The sequence below is a fragment of the Papio anubis genome, chromosome 6 (assembly GCF_008728515.1).
Source record: "Papio anubis isolate 15944 chromosome 6, Panubis1.0, whole genome shotgun sequence".
NCBI classification, from domain to species: Eukaryota; Metazoa; Chordata; class Mammalia; order Primates; family Cercopithecidae; genus Papio; species Papio anubis.
In genome coordinates this window covers 41,970,185-41,997,156 of record NC_044981.1, presented here as the reverse complement: position 1 = coordinate 41,997,156, position 26,972 = coordinate 41,970,185, and the positions used below count along the sequence as shown (strand labels likewise).

At 42.5% G+C, this 26,972-nt stretch overlaps 1 protein-coding gene across 4 annotated transcripts in view; it reads left to right on the top strand.

The window, feature by feature from the left end:
* XPO5 (exportin 5) overlaps positions 1–26,972 on the top strand; it is a 53,495-nt gene that overhangs the window by 3,941 nt on the left and 22,582 nt on the right. For 2 of the 4 annotated variants that reach the window (XM_003897637.4, XM_021937320.1), the window contains exons 4-20: positions 1,665–1,802; positions 1,968–2,150; positions 3,934–3,960; positions 5,248–5,433; positions 6,873–6,949; positions 10,257–10,356; positions 12,049–12,132; positions 12,750–12,875; positions 14,027–14,117; positions 16,016–16,144; positions 18,451–18,581; positions 20,509–20,664; positions 22,036–22,077; positions 22,403–22,492; positions 23,869–24,068; positions 24,625–24,724; positions 25,584–25,765. In XM_003897637.4, coding sequence (XP_003897686.1) covers positions 1,665–1,802; positions 1,968–2,150; positions 3,934–3,960; positions 5,248–5,433; positions 6,873–6,949; positions 10,257–10,356; positions 12,049–12,132; positions 12,750–12,875; positions 14,027–14,117; positions 16,016–16,144; positions 18,451–18,581; positions 20,509–20,664; positions 22,036–22,077; positions 22,403–22,492; positions 23,869–24,068; positions 24,625–24,724; positions 25,584–25,765 — 2,042 coding nt within the window. Of the gene's footprint in view, positions 1–1,664; positions 1,803–1,967; positions 2,151–3,933; positions 3,961–5,247; positions 5,434–6,872; positions 6,950–10,256; positions 10,357–12,048; positions 12,148–12,749; positions 12,876–14,026; positions 14,118–16,015; positions 16,145–18,450; positions 18,582–20,508; positions 20,665–22,035; positions 22,078–22,402; positions 22,493–23,868; positions 24,069–24,624; positions 24,725–25,583; positions 25,766–26,972 lie in introns of all 4 variants that reach the window. The other 2 variants (XM_021937319.2, XM_021937321.1) reach the window with 1 other exon arrangement.

The following is a 26,972-nucleotide window of genomic DNA, read 5'->3' as shown; positions in this document are numbered from 1 at the left end:
ATTATAAAGACAGGGCAGAGAGGATTAAATATTTTCAACAAATCAGTAAGATTCTTAGATCTAAATCAGATTGAAACACTGTCTATTTTATTTTCTTTTATTCCGAACAACTGCTGTGTGATACTAGTGATGAAAAAGATGCAGAGGCCGGGCACGGTGGCTCAAGCCTGTAATCCCAGCACTTTGGGAGGCCGAGACGGGCGGATCACAAGGTCAGGAGATCGAGACCATCCTGGCTAACACGGTGAAACCCCGTCTCTACTAAAAAAAATACAAAAAACTAGCCGGGCAAGGTGGTGGGCGCCTGTAGTCCCAGCTACTTGGGAGGCTGAGGCAGGAGAATGGCGTAAACCCAGGAGGCAGAGCTTGCAGTGAGCTGAGATCCGGCCACTGCACTCCAGCCTGGGTGACAGAGCGAGACTCCGTCTCAACAACAACAAAAAAAAAAGATGCAGAATTTTAAGTATGCGGGATGAATTTGTTTCAAGTATTAGAATATGACTTTTTCTTTTTTTTTTTGTTTGAGACAGGGTCTCTGTTGCTCAGGCTAGATTGCATTAGCATGATCATAGCTCACTACAGCGTTGAACTCCTGGGCTCAAGTGATCTTCTCGCTTTAGTCTACCAAGTAGCTGGGATTATAGGCATGTGGTACCATGCCCAGCTAATTTTGTTTTTGTCTTTAAAGAGACAGGGTCTCACTATGTTTCCCAAGCTAGTCTGGTCTCAAACCCCTGGCCTCAAGCAATCCTCCCACCTTAGCTTTCCAAAATACTGAGATTACAGGTGTGATGACTGGATGACTGTCTCTTTAAACACAAAACAGAATATGTGACTTTAAACATGTTCAAAATTGTAGCCTTTTTTCTTTCTTGTTTTTTTTTTAAATAAAAGACATGAAAGATGGAATCTGTATCTTCTAATACTTCTGCGTCTTCTAGTATTAGAACTATTGGTAAAATATTAATTTGCTCCTTCATACCCTTCCATTTTACCAGCTACTCACTATACTCCTTATTTCTATACTCTTCCTCCCTGGCCTTCTGCAAACTGAAACAGTCAATATGAGAATCTTTTCATTTTGTAAATAATAATGATGTCATCGTAGCTCTCTATATGACAGCCTTTTTATTAGGTGATACAACCCTCACTTAACCTTTTTTTTTTTTTTTTTTTTTCTTTTGAGACGGAGTCTCGCGCTGTCGCCCAGGCTGGAGTGCAATGGCCGGATCTCAGCTCACTGCAAGCTCCGCCTCCCGGGTTCACGCCATTCTCCGGCCTCAGCCTCCCGAGTAGCTGGGACTACAGGCGCTGCCACCTCGCCCGGCTATTTTTTGTATTTCTTAGTAGAGACGGGGTTTCACCGTGTTAGCCAGGATGGTCTCGATCTCCTGACCTCGTGATCCGCCCATCTCGGCCTCCCAAAGTGCTGGGATTACAGGCTTGAGCCACCGCGCCCGGCCCCCTCACTTAACCTTTAAGTGGAAGAATGATTAGTGAGAATGCAGGACAGGTGACTCAGGCATGAAGAACAGGTTCGTTTGTTCTGTTTGGTTTAAAAGTAGGCCTGCTGATAAATTTTGTACAACTCTACAGCCCGGCTTTTTTCTGGAATTCTGGAATCCCGTCTTGCATATCTCTTAATATCTCTTGTTCTTTTTCAGGGAACATTGAACATTTTGGAAGAAGAGAACCATATTAAAGATGCTCTGTCTCGAATTGTAGTAGAAATGATCAAGCGAGAGTGGCCACAGCATTGGCCTGACATGCTAATAGAATTGGACATTCTTTCCAAACAAGGGGTATGAAACACAGCTGTATCAGTTTGGTATACTTTTCCTTGGAACAAACTTCAGGGTTGTTTGATTTTGTTTGTGGGTTTTTTTTGGCAACAGAAAATAGCCTTTGGATATACATAAAATGAAAAGATATTTTAATTTTTAACTAGCTTATTTCTGTTGGTGTAGGAAACACAGACAGAATTGGTGATGTTTATCCTTTTGCGACTGGCAGAGGATGTAGTGACTTTTCAGACACTTCCCCCTCAAAGAAGAAGGGACATCCAGCAAACATTAACCCAGAACATGGAAAGGATCTTCAGTTTTCTGCTTAACACACTTCAAGAAAATGTAAACAAGTACCAGCAAGTGGTAAGGGATACCCCTACCTATAAAATTTGTATTTTCCAATATGTTTTTGATTAATCTTACAGTAAGGAACTAGGGTGTCTAGGTCAGCAAAATGAAAGCCTATTTTATAAGCAAAAAAGTAAAAAACTAGGAAATGACAGAAAAGCTAGAGCTCATTTTCTTTCTTTTTTTTTTTTTTTAAAAAAAAAAGGGATCTCGGCTTACTGCAGCCTCCACCTCCTGGGTTCAAGCAATTCTCCTGCTTCAACCTCCCAAGTAGTGGGGACTACAGGCATGTGCCACCACGCCCAGCTAATTTTTGTATTTTTAGTAGAGATGGAGTTTTGCCCTGTTAGCAAGGCTGGTCTCAAACTCCTGACCTCAGGTGGTCTACCTACCTTGCTCTTGCAAAGTGCTGGGATTACAGGTGTGAGCTACTGCGCCTAGCCCTAGGTGTTACTCTTATTTTCAGAAATTCCTTATGAAAATACTAATTTTTGAGGCTGGGTGTGGTGGCTCATGCCTGTAATCCTAGCACTTTGGGAGGCCAAGACAGGCGGATCACAAGGTCAGGAGATCGAGACCATCCTGATGAACATGGTGAAACCCCGTCTCTCCTAAAAATACAAAAAAATTAGCCGGCCGTGCTAGCGGCCGAGGCAGGAGGCAGGAGAATGGCATGAACCCAGGGGGCGGAGCTTGCAGTGAGCCAGATTGCGCCACTGCACTCCAGCCTGGGTGACAGAGTGAGACTCCATCTCAAAAAAGAAAGAAAGAAAAAGAAGATACAGTTTATTTATTTAATTTTTTGGAGAGGAAGTCTCACTCTGTCACCCTGGCTGGACTGCAATGGCACAATCTCAGCTCACTGCAACCTCCGCCTCCTGGATGCAAGCGATTATCCTGCCTTAGCCTCCCAAGTAGCTTAGATTACAGGCGCATGCCACCATGCCTATCTGATTTTTGTATTTTAGTAGAGATGGAGTTCACCATGTTGGTCAGGCTGGTCTTGAACTCCTGACCTCAAATAATCCACCTGCCTTGGTCTCCCAAAATGCTGGGATTGTAGGCGTGAGCCACCATGCCTGGCCTAATTTTATATGCTTGTAAGTTAACATTATGTGCCTTTGTATGGATTTCAAATATGAGAATAAAACCATATTTGTATATTCACTGAATAGCCACTATTTTAATGTATTTAACATTGTGTGTGTGTATATATATACATACACATACATATATACACACACACACACATTTTTTGAGACAGAGTTTCACTTTTGTTGCCCAGGTTGGAGTGCCATCTCGGTTTACTGCAACCTCTGCCTCCCAGGTTCAAGTGATTTTCCCGCCTCAGCTTCCCAAGTAGTTGGGATTATAGGCATGCGCCACCACGCCTGGCTAATTTTTGTAATTTTAGTAGAGATGGGGTTTCACCATGTTGGCCAGACTGGTCTCAAACTCCTGGCCTCAGGTGATCCACCCGCCTTGGCCTCCCAGACTGCTGGGATTTATAGGTGTGAGCCACCATGCTCAGCCAACATCCAGTATTTTTGAGTACATGGTTTTCATATACTTATGCCATACATACATGATCATAAATTGTATTCATTTAATTATGCTTCTGACCTGTTCTCCCTAGGGGAATGTCAGTTATGCGTTCTTAGTAAAGTTGTGTTATTTTCCAAGATTAAAAATTGCATATATTTAAGAATCATTATTCAAGGGCATTGATTGGCAGGGGGTAGAAAGTTATGTGGCCTTTTGCTCATTAAAAACACTGGATCTTTGTACTTCCTTTCAGAAGACAGATACTTCTCAGGAGTCAAAGGTAAGAGCTCTTTGTAAGTTCGAAGGAGACCTTTGAACCTTTCAAGTGAGGGGATACGTGCAACTAGTGGATGGTGACCTCAGCCTTGCTTCTGTTGTATTGTTTTGGAGACAGGATCTTAGTCTGTTGCCTAGGCTGGAGTGCAGTTGTGTGGTCTCAGCTTACTGCACTCATGACCTCCCCAGCTCAAGTGATCCTCTCACCTCAACTTCATGAGTAGCTGGGAATATAGGTGCACACCACCATGCCCAGCTAATACTTTCTATAGAAACAGGGTCTCAGTGTGTTGCCCAGGCTGGTCTCAAACTCCTGGCTTCAAGTGATCCTCCAGCCTCGACCTCCCAAAGTGACTGTGGGCCACTGCGTCTGTCCTTTGTTTTTTTTGAGATGGAGTCTCGCTCTGTCACCCACGCTGTAGTCCTGTGGTGCAACCTCAGTTCACTGCAAGCTCCGCCTCCCAGGTTCATGCCATTCTCCAATAGCTGGGACTGCAGGTGCCCGCCACCATGCCCGGCTAATTTTTTTGTATTTTTAATAGAGATGGGGTTTCACCATGTTAGCCAGGATGGTCTCGATCTAACCTCTTGATCTACCTGCCTCAGCCTCCCAGAGTGCTGGGATTACAGGCATGAGCCACCGCGCCCGGCTTGTCTTTTGTTTTGTATTTGATTCCTGAGCTATAGTGGAAGGGAATTTAAAAAAAAACTTTTTTTTTTTTGGACACAGGGTCTTACTTTGTTACCCATGCTAGAGTATAGTGACTCATACATGACTCACTGCAGCTTCAACCTCCAGGGTTCAAGTGAGCCTTACCTCAGCCTCATGAGTAGCTGGGACTATAGACACACACCATCATGCCTGACTAATTTTTGTATTTTTTTTAGTTTGGATATTTTTTCTTTTTTTCTTTTTTTTTTTAATAGACACTACATTTTGCCATGTTGCCCAGGCTGGTCTTGAACTCCTGGGCTCAGTTGATCCACCCACCTTGGCTTCCCAAAGTGCTGGGATTACAGGTGTGTACCACTGCACCCAGCCTTGGGAAGTAAAATGATAAGATTTGGAGTTTTGTAAAAAAGATAAAATGGCCACACATGCCACTAGGATCTTATCGATGGATATTGAGAATGCCATTGTTTGAGAAGTGATTGTGTTCCCTACCTGTGACTGACATGAATATATACTTAAAAAATAATTTTCTTAGAATTAGAAAATAGGAGTTCAGTTATAACCACAGGTACCTTTTACTGAGGACTTCATGGTCCAAAGTTATTTCTTTTCTGGTAGGCGCAAGCAAACTGTCGAGTAGGAGTTGCAGCATTGAATACTCTAGCAGGCTATATTGACTGGGTATCTATGAGTCACATCACTGCTGAAAACTGTAAACTCCTGGAGATACTGTGTTTGCTGTTGAATGAACAGGAACTTCAGTTGGGAGCTGCTGAGTGTCTTCTCATTGCAGTCAGCAGAAAAGTAAGTTACCACTTCAAACTGATTTATCCTCAGAGTCTCAGAAGTAGGCTGTGTATGTGTTTAATTTCATGTTGTTGCAGAAAGTCATTTAAAGGTTTGGGTTTTTTTCCTTGGGGCCAATTTACCGCCTGCTTCCAACCCCCTTGGACAGGAGTTTGCCAATATTCAAGGGATACTTTGGCAGAATATGGAGATTTGTCAGGCTACATGGTTCTCGAAACAGCCATGATACTTGGCAGTTTACAATTAATAGATAAAAGTAAATGTTTAAGTTTAAAGCTCGCTTGATGAATGTCAAGGAATCTCGGATGGTGGCTACATTGGGTTTATATCTGTCTTTTTTTTTTTTTTTTTTTTTAATTGAAACAGTCTTGCTCTGTCACCCTGGCTGGAGTGCAGTTGCATGATGTTGGCTCACTGCAACGTCCGCCTCCCGGGTTCAGGCAATTGTCTCAGCTCTGCCTCCCAAGTAGCTGGGACTATAGGCACATGCCACCATGCCCGACTAATTTTTGTATTTTTCAGTAGAGACGGGGCTTCGCCACATTAGTCAGGCTGGTCTCAAACTCCTGACCTCAAGTGATCTGCTCTCCTCAGCCTCTTAAAGTGCTGGGATTACAGGCGTGAGCCACTGCGCCCAGCCTATATCTGTCTTGGCTAACCAATGGAACCATGACTCTTTTCTCCATGGGAATATTATCTACAAATGTAATTTACTTTGCTGTCATATCAGCATTATTGCCCAACACATTTATTTGTTTGTTTATTTATTTATTTGTTGAGACAGAGTCTTGTTCTGTTGTCTAGGCTGGAGTGCAGTGGCGCAATCTTGGCTTACTGCAACCTCTGCCCCCCGGGTTCAAGCAATTCTCCTGCCTCAGCCTCCTGAGTAGCTGGGATTACAGGTGTGTGCCACCACACCCAGCTAATTTTTGTATTGTTTAGTAGAGACGGGGTTTCACTATGTTGGCCAGGCTGGTCTCGAACTTTTGACCTCAAGTGATCCACCTGCTTTGGCCTCCCAAAGCGCTAGGATTACAGGTGTGAGCCACAGCGCCTGGCCTGATTTTTGTATCTTTAGTAGACATGGGGTTTCACCATGTTTGCCAGGCTGGTCTCGAACTCCTGATCTCAGGTGATCCTCCTGCCTCGTCCTCCCAAAGTGCTGGGATTACAGGCATGAGCCACCGCGCTTGGCCTGCCTAACACATTTAAAAATGTAAGTTTATGCTTCTTCACTAGATTGATAGTTTTGAGAAAAAATATGTAAGTTTATCCAGATTTCGTTTTAAAGAATTGGGCTTCTTTCTTAGTGTTTCACTAAACCCTGCGGTATATAAGAAATTATGAAGTCGATTTATTTGATTGTATGCTTATAGAAGTTGTCGGTACTTTGAAGTATAGTTTATATGACTATGTTTCCCTAAAACTGGGTCTAGGGCAAGTTGGAAGACCGGAAGCCCTTGATGGTCTTATTTGGAGATGTTGCCATGCATTATATACTCTCCGCTGCACAGTGAGTATCTTTACTTTTCAATGTGTTTTCTAATTTCTTTGTCATTTTTCTATTTTATTTGGATATATCTGAAGTTTTTTTTGTTTTTTTTTTTTTGAGTTAGATCTCACTCTGTTACCCAGGCTGGAGTGCAGTGGCACAATCTCGGCTCATCACAACCCCTGTCTCCTGGGATCAAGCAATTCTCTTGCCTCAGCCTCCTGAGTAGCTGGGATTACAGGTGCACCTCCATGCCTGGTGAATTTTTCTATTTTTAGTAGAGAGAGGGTTTTGCCATGTTGACCACGCTGGTCTCGAACTCCTGACCTCAGGTGGTCTACCTGTCTCAGTCTCCCAAAGTGCTGGGATTACAGGCGTGAGCCCCTATGCCCACCTTAAGTTCTTATTTAAATGGTAGCTGTCAATCAACAGTGTTTTTGGATAAGAAAATGAGTCATTGGCCGCATGTGGTGACTAACACCTGTAATCCCAGCACTTTGGGAGGCCAAGGCAGGTGGATCACTTGAGGCCAGGAGTTTGAGACCAGCCTGGCCAACATGGTGAAACCCCATCTTTACTAAAAATACAAAAATTAGTCAGGCGTGGTGGCGCACGCCTGTAATTCCAGCTACTCAGGAGGCTGAGGCAGGAGAATATCTTGAATCTGGGAGGCAGAGGTTGCTGTGAGCCAAGATCATGCCACTGCACTCCAGCCTGGGCAACGAAGTGAGACTGTCTCAAAGAAAAAAAAAAAAAAAAGAAAAGAAGGCAGTAATGACCAAATGGGGTAGCTAATATTTGTAACCTCAGCACTTAGGGAGGCCAAGGTGGAAGGATTGATTGAGTCAGGAGTTTAAGACCAGTCTGAGCAATATGGCGGGAATCCATCTGTACAAAAAAATACAGAAATTAGTCGGGTGTGGTGGTATGTGCACTTATAGTCCCAGCTACTCAGAAGGCTTAGGTGGGAGGATCACTAGAGCCGGGAGGTCCAGGCAACCGTGAACCATGATAGTGCCACTGCACTCTAGCCTGGGCAACAGACTGAGACCTTGTCTCAAAAAAATAGTTTTAAAAAGTTTATAAAGTTAAAAAGTTACAGTAAGCTAAGCTAAAGGTAATTCATTATTGAAGAAAGGAAGGTTTTTTTGGCCGGGGGGGACGGAGTTGTGCTCTTGTTGGCCAGGCTGGGGTGCAATGATGCGATCTTGGCTCACTGCAACCTCTGCCTCCCAGGTTCAAGCAATTCTCCTGCCTCAGCCTCCCAGGTAGCTGGGATTACAGGCATGCTCCACCATACCCAGCTAATTTTGTATTTTTAGTAGAGACAGGGTTTCTCCCTGTTGGTCAGGCTGGTCTCAAACTCCTGACCTCAGGTGATCTACTCGCCTCAGCCTCCCAAAGTGCTGGGATTATAGGCATGAGCCACCGCGCCTGGCTGGAAAATTTTTAAAATAAATTTAGTGGGACAGGTATGGTGGGTCACGCTTGTGATCACAGCACGTTGGGAGGCCAAGGCAGATGGATCACCTGAGGTCAGGAGTTTGAGACCAGCCTGGCCTGGCCAACGTGGTGAAACCCCATCTCTACTAAAAGTACAAAAATTAGCTGCATGTGGTGGCACACATCTGTAGTCCTAGCTACTTGGGAAGCTTGAGGCAGGAGATCGCTTGAACCTGGGAGGCGAAAGTTACAGTAAGCCAGGATTGTGCCCCTGCACTCCAGCTTAGGCAACAGAGTGAGACTTCATCTCTAAATAAATAAATTTAGTTTAGCCTAAGGGTACAGTATTTATAAAGTCTACAGTAGGGTCCAGTAATGTCCTAGGCTTCCACATTCACTCACCACTCACTCTGGACTCACCCAGTACAGTTTTCATTCATGGTAAGTGCCTTCTACAGGTGTACCTTTTTTTAATCATTTATACCATATTTTTACTGTACTTTTTCTGTATTTAGATACACAAATACTTACCATCGTGTTACAATTGCCTGCAGTATTGGCTACAGTAACATGCTATAGAGGTTTGTAGCCTATGAGCAATAGACTATGCCATATAGCCTAGATGTGTAATAGGCTATTCCTGTCGTGTAAATTTGTGTAAGTACACTCTATGATGTTCAAACGGTGATGGAATCACCTAACGATGCATTTCTCAGTACACATCCCCAGTCATTAAGTGATGCATGACTGTTAGGGCTTCCACGTACTTTCTTCCAGTTGCTCTAGAAAATTCTAAAGCAAGGCCGGGCGCAATGGTTCATGCCTGTAATCCCCGTACTTTGGGAGGGCAAGCCGTGAAGAATTGCTTGGACCCGGAAGTTCAAGTCTGGGCAACATGGCAAGACCTCATCCCTACAAGAAATCAAAATAAATTAGCTGGGTATGGTGGCATGCGCCATAGTCCCAGGTACTCAGGAGGCTGCGGTGAGAGGATCCCTTGAAGCCCATTAGTTTGAGGCTACAGTGAGCCATGTTTGAGCCACTGTACTCCAGCCTAGGTGTGACAGTAAGATCCTGTCTCAAAAGGAAAAGAAAGGAAAGAAAATATTAAAGCATTTCTTGATAACATGTTTCTTACCAGGAAGTCACGCAGAACTATATATTGTAAGTAATTGAATCTGTTGCAATACCATCTTTTTGATACTGTTTACTTTTGGTCCCAAGGAGAAATGAAAAGGTGTGAGGGACATATGTTTTACTTAAAATCTGTTACGACCAATTTTAATACACATTTATCATGGCTTCTTTCCCTGTAGAGACTGCAGCACTGTTTTAAGGTATCCTATTAATTAAATGAATAACGTTTTTTGGGTAGTGACTATTTTTAGGTCCAATTCTTAGTTCCATAGAGATCATGACACTCATACTAAGTGATGTCCCATTTCTGTTTGTGCCATGGGTCCCATATCACAACCATGGTTCATAAAGCTGTGATTCCAACCCAGGCAGTCAAACTCCAGAGATTGCACTGGACACCATAATACCATTTTGTCCTTCAGTGTTCCTAAAGCCTAGGCCTCATTTACCCCAAGGCCCTTGGCTTTTACATGATACTCTCCTCCTCCAGAAGACAGCTAATACGGCTGCTGTTCACACTAGTAGTTATTAATTGCTGTTTGTGTGAATAGTCCTATATCATTTCAGGTCAGGTTTTGCCACCAAATAAGTTAAAAAAATTTTTAAATTGTTAATTTAGCAAAGCTGTTGGAATTCTACTGAATTACAGACCTAACTAAATGACTTGGAGAAATGTGACACAAAGTGATGTTTTTATTACAGCCTTTTTAATTTTGTAGGTGATATAAGGAATTCTCTCATCTTACAGGACTGCTGATGGAGGAGGTTTGGTAGAAAAACACTATGTCTTTCTGAAGAGGCTCTGTCAGGTGTTGTGTGCGCTGGGCAATCAGCTGTGTGCATTGCTGGTGAGCTAGTGCTTGCTTTCTGGAGAGCTTCAAGCCCATTTGGGAAGAGCATTTAGAAACTTATATTTCAATAAGGGGTTGCAAATGTCATTGATTTTAGCCTGATGGGGCAGTGCCCTACAAGTTATTGCATGATTCTATAGATTAAATTATCTTAATAGAATAGTGTTTGAGTGATCTAAATTTATTTTAACAATAAAATAGCTATACTAACATCAGATATCCACATCTATTATTCCATAAAGTCAATGTTGGTTTCTTGTGAATTTTGGTACTTACAGAACCTTAAGCTGCTGACTGCTTTATGCTTTTACATTCTATTAGCCCACGAAACATGGACTTGAATAAAGAACCCTTTTCCCAATCTAAGGGGTGTGTTACTGGATCACAAAAGAAAACTTGAGTCTGATTGACCTGGAAAACCTGCCGTTAGAGAAATATTTAATACTCAGTCTTTTTTTTTTTTTTGTATTTTTTTTTTTTTTTTTTTTTTAGTAGAGACAGGGTTTCACCATGTTAGCCAGGATGGTCTCGATCTCCTGACCTTGTGATCCGCCCGTCTCGGCCTCCCAAAGTGCTGGGATTACAGGCTTGAGCCACCGCGCCCGGCGCAGTATTATAAGTTGGAAGATAGGACATTGGAACAGACATTAGCAATTGATGTTATATATTTTTGTGCTGGTTTAAATGGTTAGAGAGGATAGTTTCACAGATAGAAACCATTGAGGGGGCCAGGCGCAGTGGCTCATGCCTGTAATCCCAGCATTTTACGAGGCTGAGGTGGGCAGATCACCTGAGGTCAGGAGTTTGAGACTAACCTGGCCAACATGGTGAAGCGCTGTCTGTACCAAAAACACAAAAATTAGCCAGGCGTGGTGGTGCATGCCTGTTATCCCAGCTACTTGGGACGCTGAGGCAGGTGAATCACTTGAACCCAAGAGGTAGAGGTTGCAGGGAGCCAAGATTGGGCCACTGCACTCCAACCTGAGCAAGAAAGTAAGACTCCATCTTAAAAAAAAAAAAAAAAAGAAGAAAGAAAGGCCAGGTGCGGTGGCTCACACCTGTAATCCCAGCACTTTGGGAGGCTGAGATGGGCAGATCACGAGGTCAGGAGATCGAGACCATCCTGGCTAACATGGTGAAAACTCGTCTCTACTAAAAGTAAAAGAAATAAGCCGGGCGCAGTGGCGGGCGCCTGTAGTCCCAGCTACACGGGAGGCTGAGGCAGGAGAATGGCGTGAACCTGGGAGGCGGAGCTTGCAGTGAGTGGAGATCTTGCCACTGCACTCCAGCCTGGGCAACACGGCGAGACTCCATCTCAAAAAAAAAAAAAAACAGAAAGAAAAGAAACTATTGAGGGGGTTATTTAATAGGTTGGGACATAGAGATGTGAATAGGTAAGGTCTGAGGAAGTAATACAGACTTTTTTCTTCCTGTAATTTATGAAATGAGTATTTTTTATTTTACTATTTGACCACAGAATGGGTTTTAATGATGATGATTGAGTAGGCAAAGTAACTTTCCTATATTTTAGCCCTTGAAGTGATACCCTTCTTTAGCCAAAAGGAAATACAAAGTCCTTTTAAAACAAAATTTTTGAGGGTTTGATTTATCTGTTTTTATTACTTCCCTGCTTTTTCTTCTCCTGCTTTTCTCAATCAACACCATTAATATAGTGGTCTTCTCCGACAGGGTGTAGATTCTGATGTAGAAACACCATCAAACTTTGGAAAATACCTGGAATCTTTTCTTGCTTTCACAACCCATCCAAGTCAGGTAAACTTTATACAGGTAACTTCTCAAAATTTCAGTTAGGTGAACCAATATCAAGCACTATGTCCTGAAATATTATTGTAGATCATGTATAAAATGTGACTCTTCAGGCCTTGGGGAATGACCATAGTGTCATTTCATTAAGAGAATTATTGGCTCTTCTTCCTGAGCCAAATAGTGCACTTGTCGAGGTCAGCAGCTTTTCTCTTTAGGTAATATTCTGATTGTACTCAGTCACATGTGAGGTATGTCCCAGGTGATTTAGTACTAAAGTTATAAAGATTTTTAAAACAAAAGTCTGATTGTTTTATAAAATTAATTTCACTGAGTTCAAAATTGTCCTTCTAATATCACTCTGAGATTCCAGCATCCTTTATTGTAAAGAAAAGAAAGTAGTAAAATTCAGTCCACACTCCAGGTAATTTCCTTGACCCACAGCCTATCTTAATAACATGTGGTCCATAGTGGGTAGTCATTACTGATACATTGCAGTGGAGACAGCTTCAAAGTATTGTACAGATTTATTTATATGAAAAAATGTAGTTGATAACTGCTAAATAATAATCTGGGTTATATAAAATCCAAATCCTTAGACTGATGTTTTGTTTTTTTCTCTTTAGTTTCTACGCTCTTCAACCCAGATGACTTGGGGAGCCCTCTTCAGGCATGAAATCCTGTCCCGTGATCCTTTGCTATTAGCAATAATACCAAAATATCTCCGTGCTTCCATGACTAACTTGGTCAAGGTATATAATGGGAATCTAAATGTGGAATGTAGGTGTATACACATAATAAGACTTTGAGGCTGGGCGCAGTGGCTCACACCTGTAATCCCAGCTCTATGGAAGGCTGAGGCAGGAGGATCACTTGAGCCCAGGAGTTGAAGACCAGCCTATGCAACATGGCAAAACCTCGTCTCTACTAAAATACAAAAAAATTAGCAGAGCATGGTGGTATGCACCTGTAGCCCCAGCTACTGGGGAGGCTAAGGTGGGAGGATCACCTGAGCTTGGGAAGTTGAGGCTGCAGTGAGCTGAGATCACACCACTGTAGTCCAGCCTAGGCGATGAGAGTGAGACCCTGTCTCGGGGGAAACATAAAAAAGACTGATTGGCATTATTAACAGCCCTTTCTTCATCACTAAGATTCCTTTATTGGACATATTTTCTTATTCCTCAGGAAGAAATCAGTCCTTACTGGTTATTATAACTGCTCTTCCATATGAGAGTACTTATATATCGTAAGTATTGGGCTAGATGCTAGGGCAAGAGCAGTGACCATACATACATTCTGCTTTTTAACCCCAGAATTGCTATTTATCTGTTTTTATGATGATTGAGTAGGCAGAGTAACTTTCCTATATTTTAGCCCTTGAAGTGATGCCTTTCTTTAGCCAAAAGGAAATTCAAAGTCCTTTTAAAACAAAAGGGCTTTGTAAACAAGGCCTTTTTAAAACAAAAGGCCGCACCCGGTCACACTGTGTTCTTGTTTTCTGCCTTGGTCTTCAATACTTTTTTGAATGAAACATTCAAAGTTCTACAAGTTTATTCTCAGTGTTCAGTATTTGAGGCAAGTAGCTCTCAATTCTTTCTTCTTTACTACATACTGAATTATCATTTTTTCTTGGGACTCTAAAAGAATTCAAGAATTTAATTCTCCCTGGGGAACTTGGAGGATGGTATCAACTAAAAGTATTCTCTTTCTGCTACTGAGGAATACTGGAACTGGGAACAAACTGTGGACCTGTGATAGAACTGAAGTGGTTATTTACCATACAATATCTCATGCAAACCCTTAACTCTTAAAATAAATTAAAAGTGCTTGAACTCCTGAAGCTTAAATACTCTTTCAGTGGGTCCATTTTCATCCCCTACCCCTATTACCTTTCTCTTTCCAGATGGGCTTTCCTTCTAAAACAGACAGCCCTAGCTGTGAATATTCTCGATTTGATTTTGATAGCGATGAGGACTTCAATGCTTTCTTCAACTGTAAGTGATGTTGGCCTTGGATTTCTCTCAACAGTCTCAGAATGGCGTCTAGTATTATGATTCATGGTGCGTGATGTTTGGGGTTTTTACGAAAGATCCCCAAATCTGGATAGCAGCCTACTTATTAAGCCCTAGTTTCCCATTGCAGAAGAATGCTGGGGCTGTATTCCAGGCATAATGTTTTGTTTTACACCACAAACCCCCAAAGCACTTGGACATTGATGTTTAGGGACAGTAACCATACTTAAGATGCTCTTGACTTTTTTTCATACTTAGGATTAAATACCATCTTACCTTATGGTTCTTTGTTTCCCCAAAAAAGTGGAAAAATCCATTTTATTCTAATATTCTCATTCTGTTCTGTTCTGTGTTTTCTGTGCCTTATTTCCTTTTTTTTTTTTTGTTTTTTGTTTTTTGTTTTTGAGATGGAGTTTTGCTCTTGTTGCCCAGGCTGGAGTGCAATGGCACGATCTCAGCTCACCACAACCTCCACCTTCTGGGTTCAAGCGATTCTCCTGCCTCAGCCTCCTGAATAGCTGGGACTACAGGCACATGCCACCATGCCCAGCTAATTTTTGGGTTTTTAGTAGAAACGGGGTTTCACTATGTTAGCCAGGATGGTTTCAATCTCCTGACCTCGTGATCCACCTGCCTCAGCTTCCTAAAGTGCTGGAATTACAGGCATAAGCCACCACACCCAGCCTGTTTTGTTTTTTTGTTTTTTTTGTTTTTGTTTTTTTTTTTTTGAGACAGAGTCTTGCTCTGTCGCCCAGGCTGGAGTGCAGTGAAACACTCGGCTCACTGCAACCTCTGTCTCTGGGGTTCGGGTGATTCTCCTGCCTCACCCTCCCGAGTAACTGGGATTATAGGCGTGCCCCACCATGCCCAGCTAATTTTATTTTTAGTAGAGATGGGGTTTCATCATGTTGACCAGGCTGGTCTCGAACTCCCGACCTCAGCTGATTCACCCGCCTCAGCCTCCCAAAGTGCTGGATTACAGGCGTGAGTCACCATACCCCGCCTTCATTTCTTTTTATTGCCAATATTTCATTGTATGGATATGCCACATTTACTCATTTATTCGTCTGTTGATGGACATTTGAGTTATTTCCATTTTTTGGCTATTACAAATAATGCTGCTGTGAACATTTATATACAAGGTTTTGTGTAGACATAAGTTTTTGTTTCTTTTAGATATATAAATAGGAGGAGAATTGCTGGATAATATGGCAATTGCATGTTTAATATTTTCAGGAACTGCCAGGCTGTTTCCCACAGCAGCTGCACCATTTTTTATTACCACCAATCTGATTTACTTTTTAAAATTTTTTTTATTTTATTTTGAGACATGGTCTCACTCTGTTGTCCAGGCAGGAGTGGTGCTGCAATCATGGCTCACTACAATCTTGACCTCCCTGGGCTCAGCTGATCCTCCTACCTCACCCTCCCAAGTTGCTGGGACTGTAGGTGCATGCCACCACACCTGGCTAATTTTTGTATTTTTTGGTAGAGACTGGATCTCACTGTATTGCCCAAACTGGTTTTGGACTCTTGGGCACAAGCAGTCTGCCCACCTTGGCCTCCTAAAGTGCTAGGGTTTCAGACGTGAGCTACCGCGCCCAACCCTGATTTCCTTTTAATTCCAACAGAAATGAGAGACTAAGTTTAGTTTGCCACTTACAGGATCTAGTTGGTAATACAGCTTCCAGAGATCATTTATTTTTAAAAAATTCTGGATTCATTAATAAAGTTTTATTGATTATTACATGCAAAGCACAAGTCTGCAAAACAGTTCTTTTGAACGCTTTTCCCCTGGGGTGGTAAATTAATAAACATTAAGTACCTATTTTATACCAGTTGTTGATTCCTGTCCTTCCCTTGGCATTTTCTCTTGGCAGCCTCCCGAGCCCAGCAAGGAGAGGTGATGAGGTTGGCATGTCGTTTGGATCCCAAAACTAGCTTCCAGATGGCTGGGGAGTGGCTAAAGTATCAACTATCAACTTTTCTTGATGCTGGTTCTGTGAATTGTAAGTTTTTTTCATTACTGAATGTTAGTGAAATGTTAGGACAGTATCAAAACTATATATAGGAAATGAACCTGAGCCACACACACATCAGAACGATGTACTAATACTAGTCAGAAATAGCTTTGCTCACTGCCTAATTCTATCTTGGAGAGGGAGCGTTTTCATTGGCTCACACAAAAAAAGCAGATGACACATTTTAAATTTAAGTTAGGGTAAAACCATGTCCTTATCAGTTTTGCCATCATTTTCCATTTCTAACAGAATCAACCAATTATTTACTGTTGATTTTATTTGCTTCACTTAAGGCACCAACTTAACAAATTGCATGCCTAGACCTAACTTCAAAACTTTTCAGCCAAATTCTTGCATAGCAGTCTTCCTGAATTCAGAAAGGATCTCCCATTAGACATAACAGGAATAATACAGGGACTTCTCATATCACTCAGCCACCCCAAAGCTTTCGGGAAATTATACTTTACATAAAATCAAAATAATCCCCCTCTACCCAAATGTCTCAGCCAGTTAACTTCTCTGTACTCCATATGTTTTGTCTGTCATCTTAATGCATGCTATATGTGTGTGACAGTATTAATAAAGCAAAAAGGCTGGGCGCAGTGGCTCACACCTATAATCCCAGCACTTTGTGGGGCCGAGGCGGGCAGATCACCTGAGGTCGAGAGTTTGACACCAACCTGACAACCTTGGAGAAACCCTGTCTCTACTAAAAACACAAAAAATTAGCTGGCGTGGTAGGGCATACCTGTAATCCCAGCTACTCGGGAGGCTGAGGTAGGAGAATCGCTTGAACCCAGGAGGTGTAGGTTGCGGTGAGCTGAGATGGTGCCATTGTACTCCAGCCTGGGCAACGAGAGCAAAACTCCATCTCAAAAAAAAAAAGAGAAAAAAAAGGGGCAAATTAACTAGTGCACGTCACTGCTTTAGAAAAGCACCATACTACTGGCTGACATTTGAGGGATTTAACATTCAGTTGCATTTACAGTTGGCTCTGAAGTTCTCTGATATTTGGTAACTTGAAAGGTTGAAGAAGCCCAAATGTGTTGCACCAAGATGAAACTAGTAAATAGGACTGCGCTGTATGTAAGCAAGAAAAGCAATTGGTAAATCTTAGGCCGGGCAGGGTGGCCCATACCTGTAATCCTAGCACTTCGGGAGGCCGAGGCTGGGGATCATCTGAGATCAGGAGTTCAAGAGCAACCTGGCCAACATGGCAAAACCCTGTCTCTACTAAAAATAAAAAATTAGCTGGGTGTGGTGGCAGGCCCCTATAATCCTAGCTACTCGGGAGGCTGAGGCAGGAGAATCACTTGAACCCAGGAGGTGGAGGTTTCAGTGTTCCAAGATCAAGATTGTGCCACTACACTCCAGCCTGGGCGACAAAGCGGGACTCCATCTCAAAAAAAAAAAAAAGCGGCTGGGCGCAGTGGCTCATGCCTATAATCCCAGCACTTTGGGAGGCTGAGGTGGGTGGATCACGAGGTCAGGAGTTCAAGACCAGCCTGGCCAGGATGGTGAAACCCTGTCTGTACTAAAAAAAAAAAAAATACAAAAATTAGCCGGGCATAGTGGCAGGCTACTTGGGAGGCTGAGGCAGAGAATTGCTTGAACCTGGGAGGCTGAGGTTGCAGTGAGCTGAGATCTCGTCACTGCCCTCCAGCCTGGGCGACAGAGTGCGACTCCATCTCAAGCAAACAAAAAAAGAAAAGTAATTGGCAAATCTTTTTGCTTGTGCCTTGCTATTTGAGTGGTGTGCTATGGTAATATTTGTAAACTTAAAGGGTGGCATCCTTCTCTAGACATAACCCTTCAGGTTGTCATGAGGCTGTTGGATGTGAAGCAGTGTTTTGTGTATTATATTGTTTCCTTATTGGGAAGATTCTCTATGGTCTCAATTTTAATTATTTAGATTCTCATGGAAAAGATTATAAAGGGGGAGGAGGGGAGAAACTAATTCATGTTTATCAAGTGCGTACTAATGGGCCAGGCAATGTTTTCGATGTTCACCTGTGTATTCTCATTCATTACTCAAAATGGTTTTACTCTAAGGCTCATAGAGGTGAATTCAGACTGCTCATTGTTAGAGGAGGAGGCATGGTAGGAACCTTCACCTACCTCACTGCTTTCAGCGCACATCATCTTTTCTTTGCCCAAGCTGAGACGGGTTAGATTACCCTGCTCCTTCAATCATGAAATTCTCAGGTGTTCTCTAAAGCTCCATTGTCTCTCTGTGTCTTCTGTGATCTTTCAATGCTGATATTTGTGTGTGTGTGTGTGTGTGTGTTTTAAAGCTTGTTCTGCAGCCGGAACTGGAGAAGGAAGCCTCTGTTCTGTCTTCTCACCTTCATTCGTGCAGTGGGAAGCCATGACTCTTTTTTTGGAAAGTGTTATCACCCAGATGTTTCGAACGCTAGATAGAGAAGTAAGTAATTATTTCCCTTGCTGACTGCATGATTGTTTTGACCTTTTTCTTTTATTTTCTCTTTCTTTTTTGAGACACGATCTCTCTCTCTTGCTCAGGCTGAAATGCAGTGGCACAATCATAGCTCTCTGTAACCTCCAACTCCTGGGCTCAAGCAATCCTCCTACCTCAGGCTCCTGAGGATCTAGGACTACAGTCACGTGCCACCACACCTGGCTAATTTATAATAGAAATGGAGTCTGTGTTGCCCAGGCTGATCTCAAACTCCTGGCCTGAAGCGATCCTCCTGCCTTGGCCTCCCAAGGTGCTGAGATTTCAGGCATGACCCACAACACCTGGCCAGTTTTGATCTTTTTTTAACTGGTAGTAGAATAGGAAGATCTATGGATGTACGTCTTACAGAAAAGGAAGCAGATTTAGAGAGGCTAAATAGCACATTCAAGTTCAAACAGCTAATTAAATGGCAAAGCTGGGACCAAAACTCAGGTCTTTCTAACTCTAAGCCCTACCACATTTAGTATACATTTAAAGTACCACACTGCTTTAGAATACTGTAGGCCACCAGTATAGTGGCCACCTGTAGGTCTGAAAAGGAGGGTATGCACAGAGAGCCTCAACTGATAGGTAAAATCATATTTCTTAAAGTGGGCAGATGAGGATTTACTAAATTATAGAGAAATAGACAAAAGATATAATCTGATAATGTATAGAGGAGAACCTAAAGTAGCTGATAAGCCGGGCACAGTGGCTCATGCCTGTAATCCCAACACTTTGAGAGGCCAAGGCGGGCAGATCACTTGAGTTCAGGAGTTCCAGACCAGCCTGGCCAACATGGTGAAACCTCGTCTCTACTAAAAATACAAAAATTAACTGAGCATGCTGATGCACGTCTGTAATCCCAGCTACTTGGGAGGCTGAGGTACGGGAATCACTTGAACCCAGGAGGCAGAGGCTGCAGTGAGCCAAGATCACGCCAGTGCACTCCAGCCTGCGTGACAGTGAGATTCTGTCTCCAAAAAAAAAAAAAAGGGTGGGGTGCCGTGGCTCAGGCCTGTAATCCCAGCACTTTGGGAGGCTAAGCTGGGTGGATCACCTGAGGTCAGGAGTTCCAGATCAGCCTGGCCAACATGGCGAAACCCTGTCTGTACTAAAAATACAAAAATTAGCTGAGCGAGCATGGTGGTGGGTGCCTGTAATCCCAGCTACTCAGGAGGCTGAGGCAGGAGAATCATTTGAACCCGGGAGGTGGAGGTTGCAGTGAGCTGAGATCGTGCCATTGCACTGGGCAACCAAGTGTGATATATAAAGTAGCTGATAAATCTGAAAAACATTCAGCCTCATGATCAATTGAAGAAATACAAACTTTAAAAGGTTTTAGGGAATAATATACTGCTGAGAAGATGGTAAGAAGGGCACACACAGCTGAGTTCACACTTGTAATCCCAACACTTTGGGAGGCCAAGATGGGAGGAATGTTTGAACCCAGGAGTTTGAGACCAGTCTGGACAATATAGTGAGACCTCATCTCTACTAAAAATTAAAAAAAATTAGCCATGCATGGTGGTGTGCGCCAGTAGTCCCACCTACTTGGGAGGCTGAGGCTGCAGGATCACTTGAAACCAGGAATTTGAGACCAGCCTGGTCGATATAGCAACACTTCTACAACTTCTCTACAAAAATTTTTAAAAGTATCCAGGCATGGTGGTGCCCGCCTGTAGTCCTAGCTACTCAGGAGTCTAAGGCAGGAGGATCCCTTGAGCTCAAGAGTTTGATGTTACAGTGAGCAATGATTGTGCCACTGCACACTCCAGCCTAGGTGACAGAATGAGACCCTGTCTCTTTAAAAGATGAAAACAAAATGTAGCCAAAATGGTTATTTCTGAGTGGAGGCAGTCATGTCAACCTCTGTTTTATGTCTTTGTTACAGGAAATTCCTGTTAATGATGGAATAGAGCTATTGCAGATGGTTCTGAACTTTGATACCAAGGATCCCCTCATCCTGTCCTGCGTCCTTACCAATGTCTCTGCACTCTTTCCATTTGTCACCTATAGACCAGAGTTCCTGCCCCAGGTCTTCTCTAAGGTATAAAGTCCATCTCCTTTGTAAATTTTATTTTGACATTTCTAAGTTAATTTTTATTTATTTTATTTTTTGGAGACAGGATCTTGCTACATTTCCCAGGCTGGACTCAAACTCCTAGTCTCAAGGGATCCTCACACCTCAGCCTTCTGAGTAGCTGAGACTACAAGCATGCACAACCACGCCTGGCCTAAGCTAATTATCTTTGTAACTGTTTTTGAAATTATGTGAGGCAAACTAATAAACACAGCTATTTATTCATTTATTAAATATCTACTCAGTACTTATTGCAGATCAGGCACCATGCTAGTGCCTCACTCTTTGGGAACACTCTGGGAAGAAAGGCACAAAAACAGTTAATGTTACCTATATGGCATTGCAATGAAGACTTGTATAAAGGAGAGTATTAGAGTGTGCTGTCGGGCTGGGAGGGGATTTATGAGAGGAAGGAACACTTTCTAGGTTTCCAGTTCAGTTGACTAGGTGAGTGATAGATCCACTACCTGAGTCAGAATACCAGATCAGGAAGGAGAACGGGGGTAAAGAAGAGAAGGCAGTGAGTATTTTGGAATACTGTGTTTGATGAATATGTAGAACATCTTTGTGGAGACCTCTCACAATAAATTGGCTATTTGAGGTTGAAGATGTAGACTCTAGAAAGTAACGAGATAAAATTAAAGCATCATCATCATAGAAGTCCCACGACTAAAAGTGAAGTCTTACTGAAGTGATGATGTATGTAGAGTTAGGAGACATGTGAGTCAAGCAAGGAACCTAGTGAATTGCCATCATTGGAGGAGTGGAGAAAAAAATGAGAAGCTCCCACAGAAGGAAAAAGAGCCAGAGAAATGAAGAAAATGTTGTATCAAAAGACCAGTAGAACTTCAGAAAAGTAGGCTCATTTGTTGCAAATTCTTTGAGTTGGAGAATGTTCAGTGAGTTTCTTGACTACACCCTCATCTGAGTTTAATTCCATAATAGTGGCCAAGGAAGCAGTCTTATTTCATTGGAATGAGGAGTAAATGGGAAGTAATGAAATGGAATCGAGGGGACAGATCATACAACTTTTGATAAAAAGAAGAGAAAGGGGTTTCCATAGCCACGTACTTGGGTGATAGCATGAATTGTTCTGGGATCCTATTGTAAAATGTTTTGATGGTAAAATTGTGACTCCAATGACTCTTGTAGAGGTATCTGAGAAAATGGACAATGTGAATAAGCTCATGCCTATAGTCCCAGCTACTCAGAAGGCTAAAGCAGGAGAATCAGTTGAGTCCAGGAATTCAAGGCTAGTCTGGGCAACATAGCAAGATCTCATCTCTAAAACAAATAAACAAACAAATATGAGTGACCTTTTTTCCTCCTCTCCCCTAGCTATTTTCATCTGTCACTTTTGAAACTGTTGAAGAAAGTAAGGTAAGACCATTAATTAAGCCAGTAGATTCTAATTTCTTGAGTACAAATGTATGAATACCTGATACTCAGTTTATATTTTTATATAAATGGGAGGGGGTAGTAAAGGTGGTAGATTATCATATGATACGGTGTTTTGCCCTAGAGACACTATAGGGCATACAGGAAACATGGATTCTCGGTGCCTATAAATGTTACTCCATTTTACTCTTTGGGTTGTGAAAAATCTTTGTGAACTTGCCCTTGACTGAGATACTTACATGATTCTATGCAGCACCTGTATATTATATCAAAAGTAGCTCCAAGTTTGTTGAATGTCTCTTTTCAGGCCCCCAGAACCCGGGCAGTGAGGAATGTGAGGAGGCATGCTTGTTCCTCCATCATCAAGATGTGTCGTGACTATCCCCAGCTTGTGTTGGTAAGCTGCTGGACCCTGGCTGAAGTAGCCAAGTTTGGTTACATTTGTGTGTAAATCCAGCCTTCAGTGTACCTCACATAAATTTAAAACTAGAGGCTGGGGACAGTGGCTCATGTCTGTAATCCCAGCACTTTGGGAGGCTGAGGCAGACAGATCACAAGGTCAGGAGATCAACACCATCCTGGCTAACACGGTGAAACCCCGTCTCTACCAAAAATACAAAAAAAAAATTGGCCGGGCGTGGTGGCAGGTGCCCGTAGTCCCAGCTACTTGGGAGGCTGAGGCAGGAGAATGGCGTGAACCTGGGAGGCGGAGCTTGCAGTGAGCCGAAATCGCGCCACTGCACTCCAGCCTGGGCGACAGAGTGAGACTCAGTCTCCAAAAAAAAAAAAAGAAAAAGAAAAAGAAAAAACTTGGAAACTATAGCTTTGCATCAAATAAGCATCCTTGGCCGGGCATGGTGGCTCACACCTGTAATCCCAACACTTTGGGGGGCTGAGGTAGGTAGATCACCTGAGGCCAGGAGTTCGAGACCAGCCTAGCCAACATGGTGAAGTCCCATCTCTACTAAAAGTACAAAAAATTAGCTGGGCATGGTGGTGCATGCCTGTAATCCCAGCTACTCAGGAGGCTGAGGCAGGAGAAGCACTTGAACTCAGGAGGCAGCGGTTGCAGTGAGCCAAGACCGTGCCATTGGTCCAGCCTGGGCAGCGAGCAAAACTCCATCTCAAAAATAAATAAATAAACATTCTTGAATTAGTATTTTCTTAGTATAGTTAGTAGTATAGTTAGAAATGTGATGGCAAATGTAATCTCTCTTTAAAATACAAATAGTTATCTGCCATATAGATTACTAAGTTTACCCCTATAATTCTACAACTCTTTACTATGTGATGGTCTTAATTACTACTGCCAAATGATGTGCCTGATCTTGAGAAAAGCAGATGCAAATCACAACCCTTTTCGGGGCGTGGGGTTACAAGAAATGTAATATTACTCCAGATTACAAATTATCCAGAAATTTCTTCTCTGAATGCACAGCAGTTATCTCCATATGTGTGTGTGTGTGTGTGTGTGTGTGTGTGTGTGTGTGTGTGTGTGTGTGTATAAAAAAAAAAAACAAGCTGATCTTTTCACATTTGTGGTATGGGAAAGTGCAGTTATCCAAATACTCAAGACAAGAGCTATCTTCTGCCTAAATTACCTTGCTTATTTAGGCAAAATAAAGACGTATAATAGAATTAACCAAGTAATAGCCTTATAGGTCTGACTTTCCTGGGACTGCTTTGGTTTTCTTCTTTTTTGCTTGAGGGAGCCACCTCTCCTTGAAAATCAGACCTTTACCACCTCTGACTTTTTTTCTTTTTGATCTGTAGCCCAATTTTGACATGCTTTATAACCATGTGAAGCAACTCCTCTCCAATGAGCTACTGCTGACACAAATGGAGAAGTGTGCCCTCATGGAAGCCCTGGTTCTCATTAGCAACCAATTCAAGAACTATGAGCGTCAGAAGGTGTTCCTAGAGGAGCTGATGGCACCAGTGGCCAGCATCTGGCTTTCTCAAGACATGCACAGGTAAAGGAGACCCCTTGCCCTGACTCTCACTATACTCAAGCACCCATTTTAGTTTCAGAGCTAGGCCCAGGGTGGGGTAGGGGTTAAGGATATTGAAGTGTGATGGCATTATCCATGATACCTGAAGTTCTCTAAAAGCAGTCTTTTGTAATTTAATCTCTGGTTCAATTAGATTGTTGGTGGGGAAGGCACAGAGTGAGACTCCTGTGGTGTCTGCATTGCAACACCAGCACATTTAGAGAAATGAGAACAGCTAGGAAAGGCCATACAACCACACAGACACTTATCTGTGTTCATACAGTAGAGAAATTATTTTCTTCTTTATATTTTCAAGATTATATCCTTGTTTAATTCTTAAACTGTTACTAACAACATTTGGGAGTGGGAAGGGAAGTTTGAACCTTCAAATGACAGCTGACAATTAGTATGATTATACTCCTCTCACTATAAAAACTGTTCTTAAGGGCCAAATAATCATAGCCTGTTAACGCCTGTGGAAGACACTGTCCTTGTTTAAAATCATGATATAACTTGTATTTCCCCCTCCAACCTTCAGAGTGCTGTCAGATGTTGATGCTTTCATTGCGTATGTGGGTACAGATCAGAAGAGCTGTGACCCAGGCCTGGAGGATCCCTGTGGCTTAAACCGTGCACGAGTAAGACTTTCTGGGAATGGGAAGTGGCATTGGCTGTGGGTAGGAGTAGGGTGTTGTCTTTTGTCAAGTTTCTCATAGATTTGTTTTTTCTATACTGGTGAGAAACGTGGGAGTCTCCACTTCCCTAAGCTTCTCCTTTCTTTTCTTCTTTAGTCTTGAATTCTTGAGTTAGTTCCCACAGCAGAGCAGATGGTCTTTTCTATGAAGTCATTATTTTGGCTTTAAGGATCTCTAAATAGCTCTGAAGACTGAAGGTGTAATGAGGAAGTAGGTCAGAACTTGGTCAGCAGGGTGAGTCCTCCCTGCCATTGCTCTCTGGCATGTAAATCTTAAGTGATGGCTTAACTTGCAAACCTGAGATTTTTCAGTGCTTTGCTATTTAAGTAAGCATTGTTCTTGGCTCCATTATGGCACAAGTCCCATTAATTAACCTGGCAAGTAGTAGGTTGATTCAGAGTACCATGAGGGGGGATTAGGACACTAGCTGTCAAGGCCCAAGCTGGAGGGTACAGGATCAACTCAAAGAAGATGAAATGATGGCATTTTAAACACTTTGTTTTGGATCGTATCTAAGCCACCTTCTCATCAGGGTCCTGTGGGTGGGTCACTGCAGCTCCTAGAAAGACAGCTTACTGAAAGGGAAGTTTCCAGAGCCTACCACTGGCCCTGAAAATGGCAGTGAGAGGATCCCTCTTGGACTTCACCTTAAAGGAAGGGATGGGGGATTGCCGGGGAGCAGAGGATTATTTCATTCTCTCTGGCCTCTGTGTCACTTTTGCCAGAACCTTGAATATATCTAATAGTATTTTGTCTTTTTTTTTCCTTTTTATATTTATCTGTCATTCTTATTTTTCTCTAGATGAGCTTTTGTGTATACAGCATTCTGGGTGTTGTGAAACGAACTTGCTGGCCCACTGACCTAGAAGAGGCCAAAGCTGGGGGATTTGTGGTGGGTTATACATCCAGTGGAAATCCAATCTTCCGTAACCCCTGCACAGAGCAGATTCTGAAACTTCTTGACAATTTGCTTGCGCTTATAAGGTGAGTCAGAATAATGGCTTTTCTCTGTTGTTTTTTACTTTACCTTAAAACTTTCAAAAGTTTAGTCTGTTTATATGTCTTCATATCTTAGTGGTATTAATGAGGGATTGATTTAAGTCTTGTTTCTTTCTAGAGGGTGTCTCGGTTTTTAAAAAATAACATCAGCTCTCACTTGCATAAATCTTAATTTCCATGTAAACCCAAGGGGCTAATCCCAAAAGGGCTTTTCTCATTTTGAGCCTCCTCTTCGTTGTTCTTCCATTTCTTTATACTTCATCCCTATTTTTACTTGTAAGTTTTATTTGGTCTAAATTTTTTAGTAAAGGAATTGCTCATTGGGAGCATGGCAGTTGCCTTCTATAATGGTGCTTCTCTGGGTGGTATTCATATGAGCTAATCTGAATTTATCAATACTGAGTCTGAGCTCAAATGAACCAAACAACCGCTGGCTGAACATGCTAAACAAAGGAATTACACATTTTTCATCTGAGTTTGCTGGGTCCTTGGTTCTCAAAGCTGAGTCCTAAGACCAGTAGCATTAGTATCACCTGAGAGTTTATTTCAAAGGCAGAATCAAGGCCCCACCCCAGACATATTAAATCAGAATATGCATTTTAACTAGATCCCCAGATGGTTTATATACACATTAAACATTCAGAATCACTGTTCTAGATCACATGAGTTAATATATTCAAGTGGAAGTAGGCCAGTATAGGCTTATCAGTTACTAGATAGATATTTGATGACTCAGGGATGCTCTCTAAATAAAAAGATAGATTTTTTATATAATTCAGTTATTGGCCAAAGTGCTTTCTTTGTATCTCACAGGAATTTTTTTTTTTTTTTTTTTTTGAGACAGAGTCTCACTCTGTCACCCAGGCTGGGAGTGCAGTGACACAATCTTGGCTCACTGCAACCTCCGCTTCCCAGGCTTAAGCAATTCTCCTGCCTCAGCCACCCAAGTAGCTGGGACTACAGGTGTTCACCACCACTCCCGGCTAATTTTTGTATTTTTAGTAGAGACAGGGTTTCACCATATTAGCCAGGCTGGTCTCGAACTCCTGGCCTCAAGTGATCCATCCACCCCAGCCTCCCAAAGTGCTGGGATTCCAGGAATGAGCCACCGCACCTGGCCTCTCACAGGAATTTTAAATTACATCGTTAGAGCTCTTTTTCAGTACTTTTTGGCCCTTTCTCCAGGGAGTAA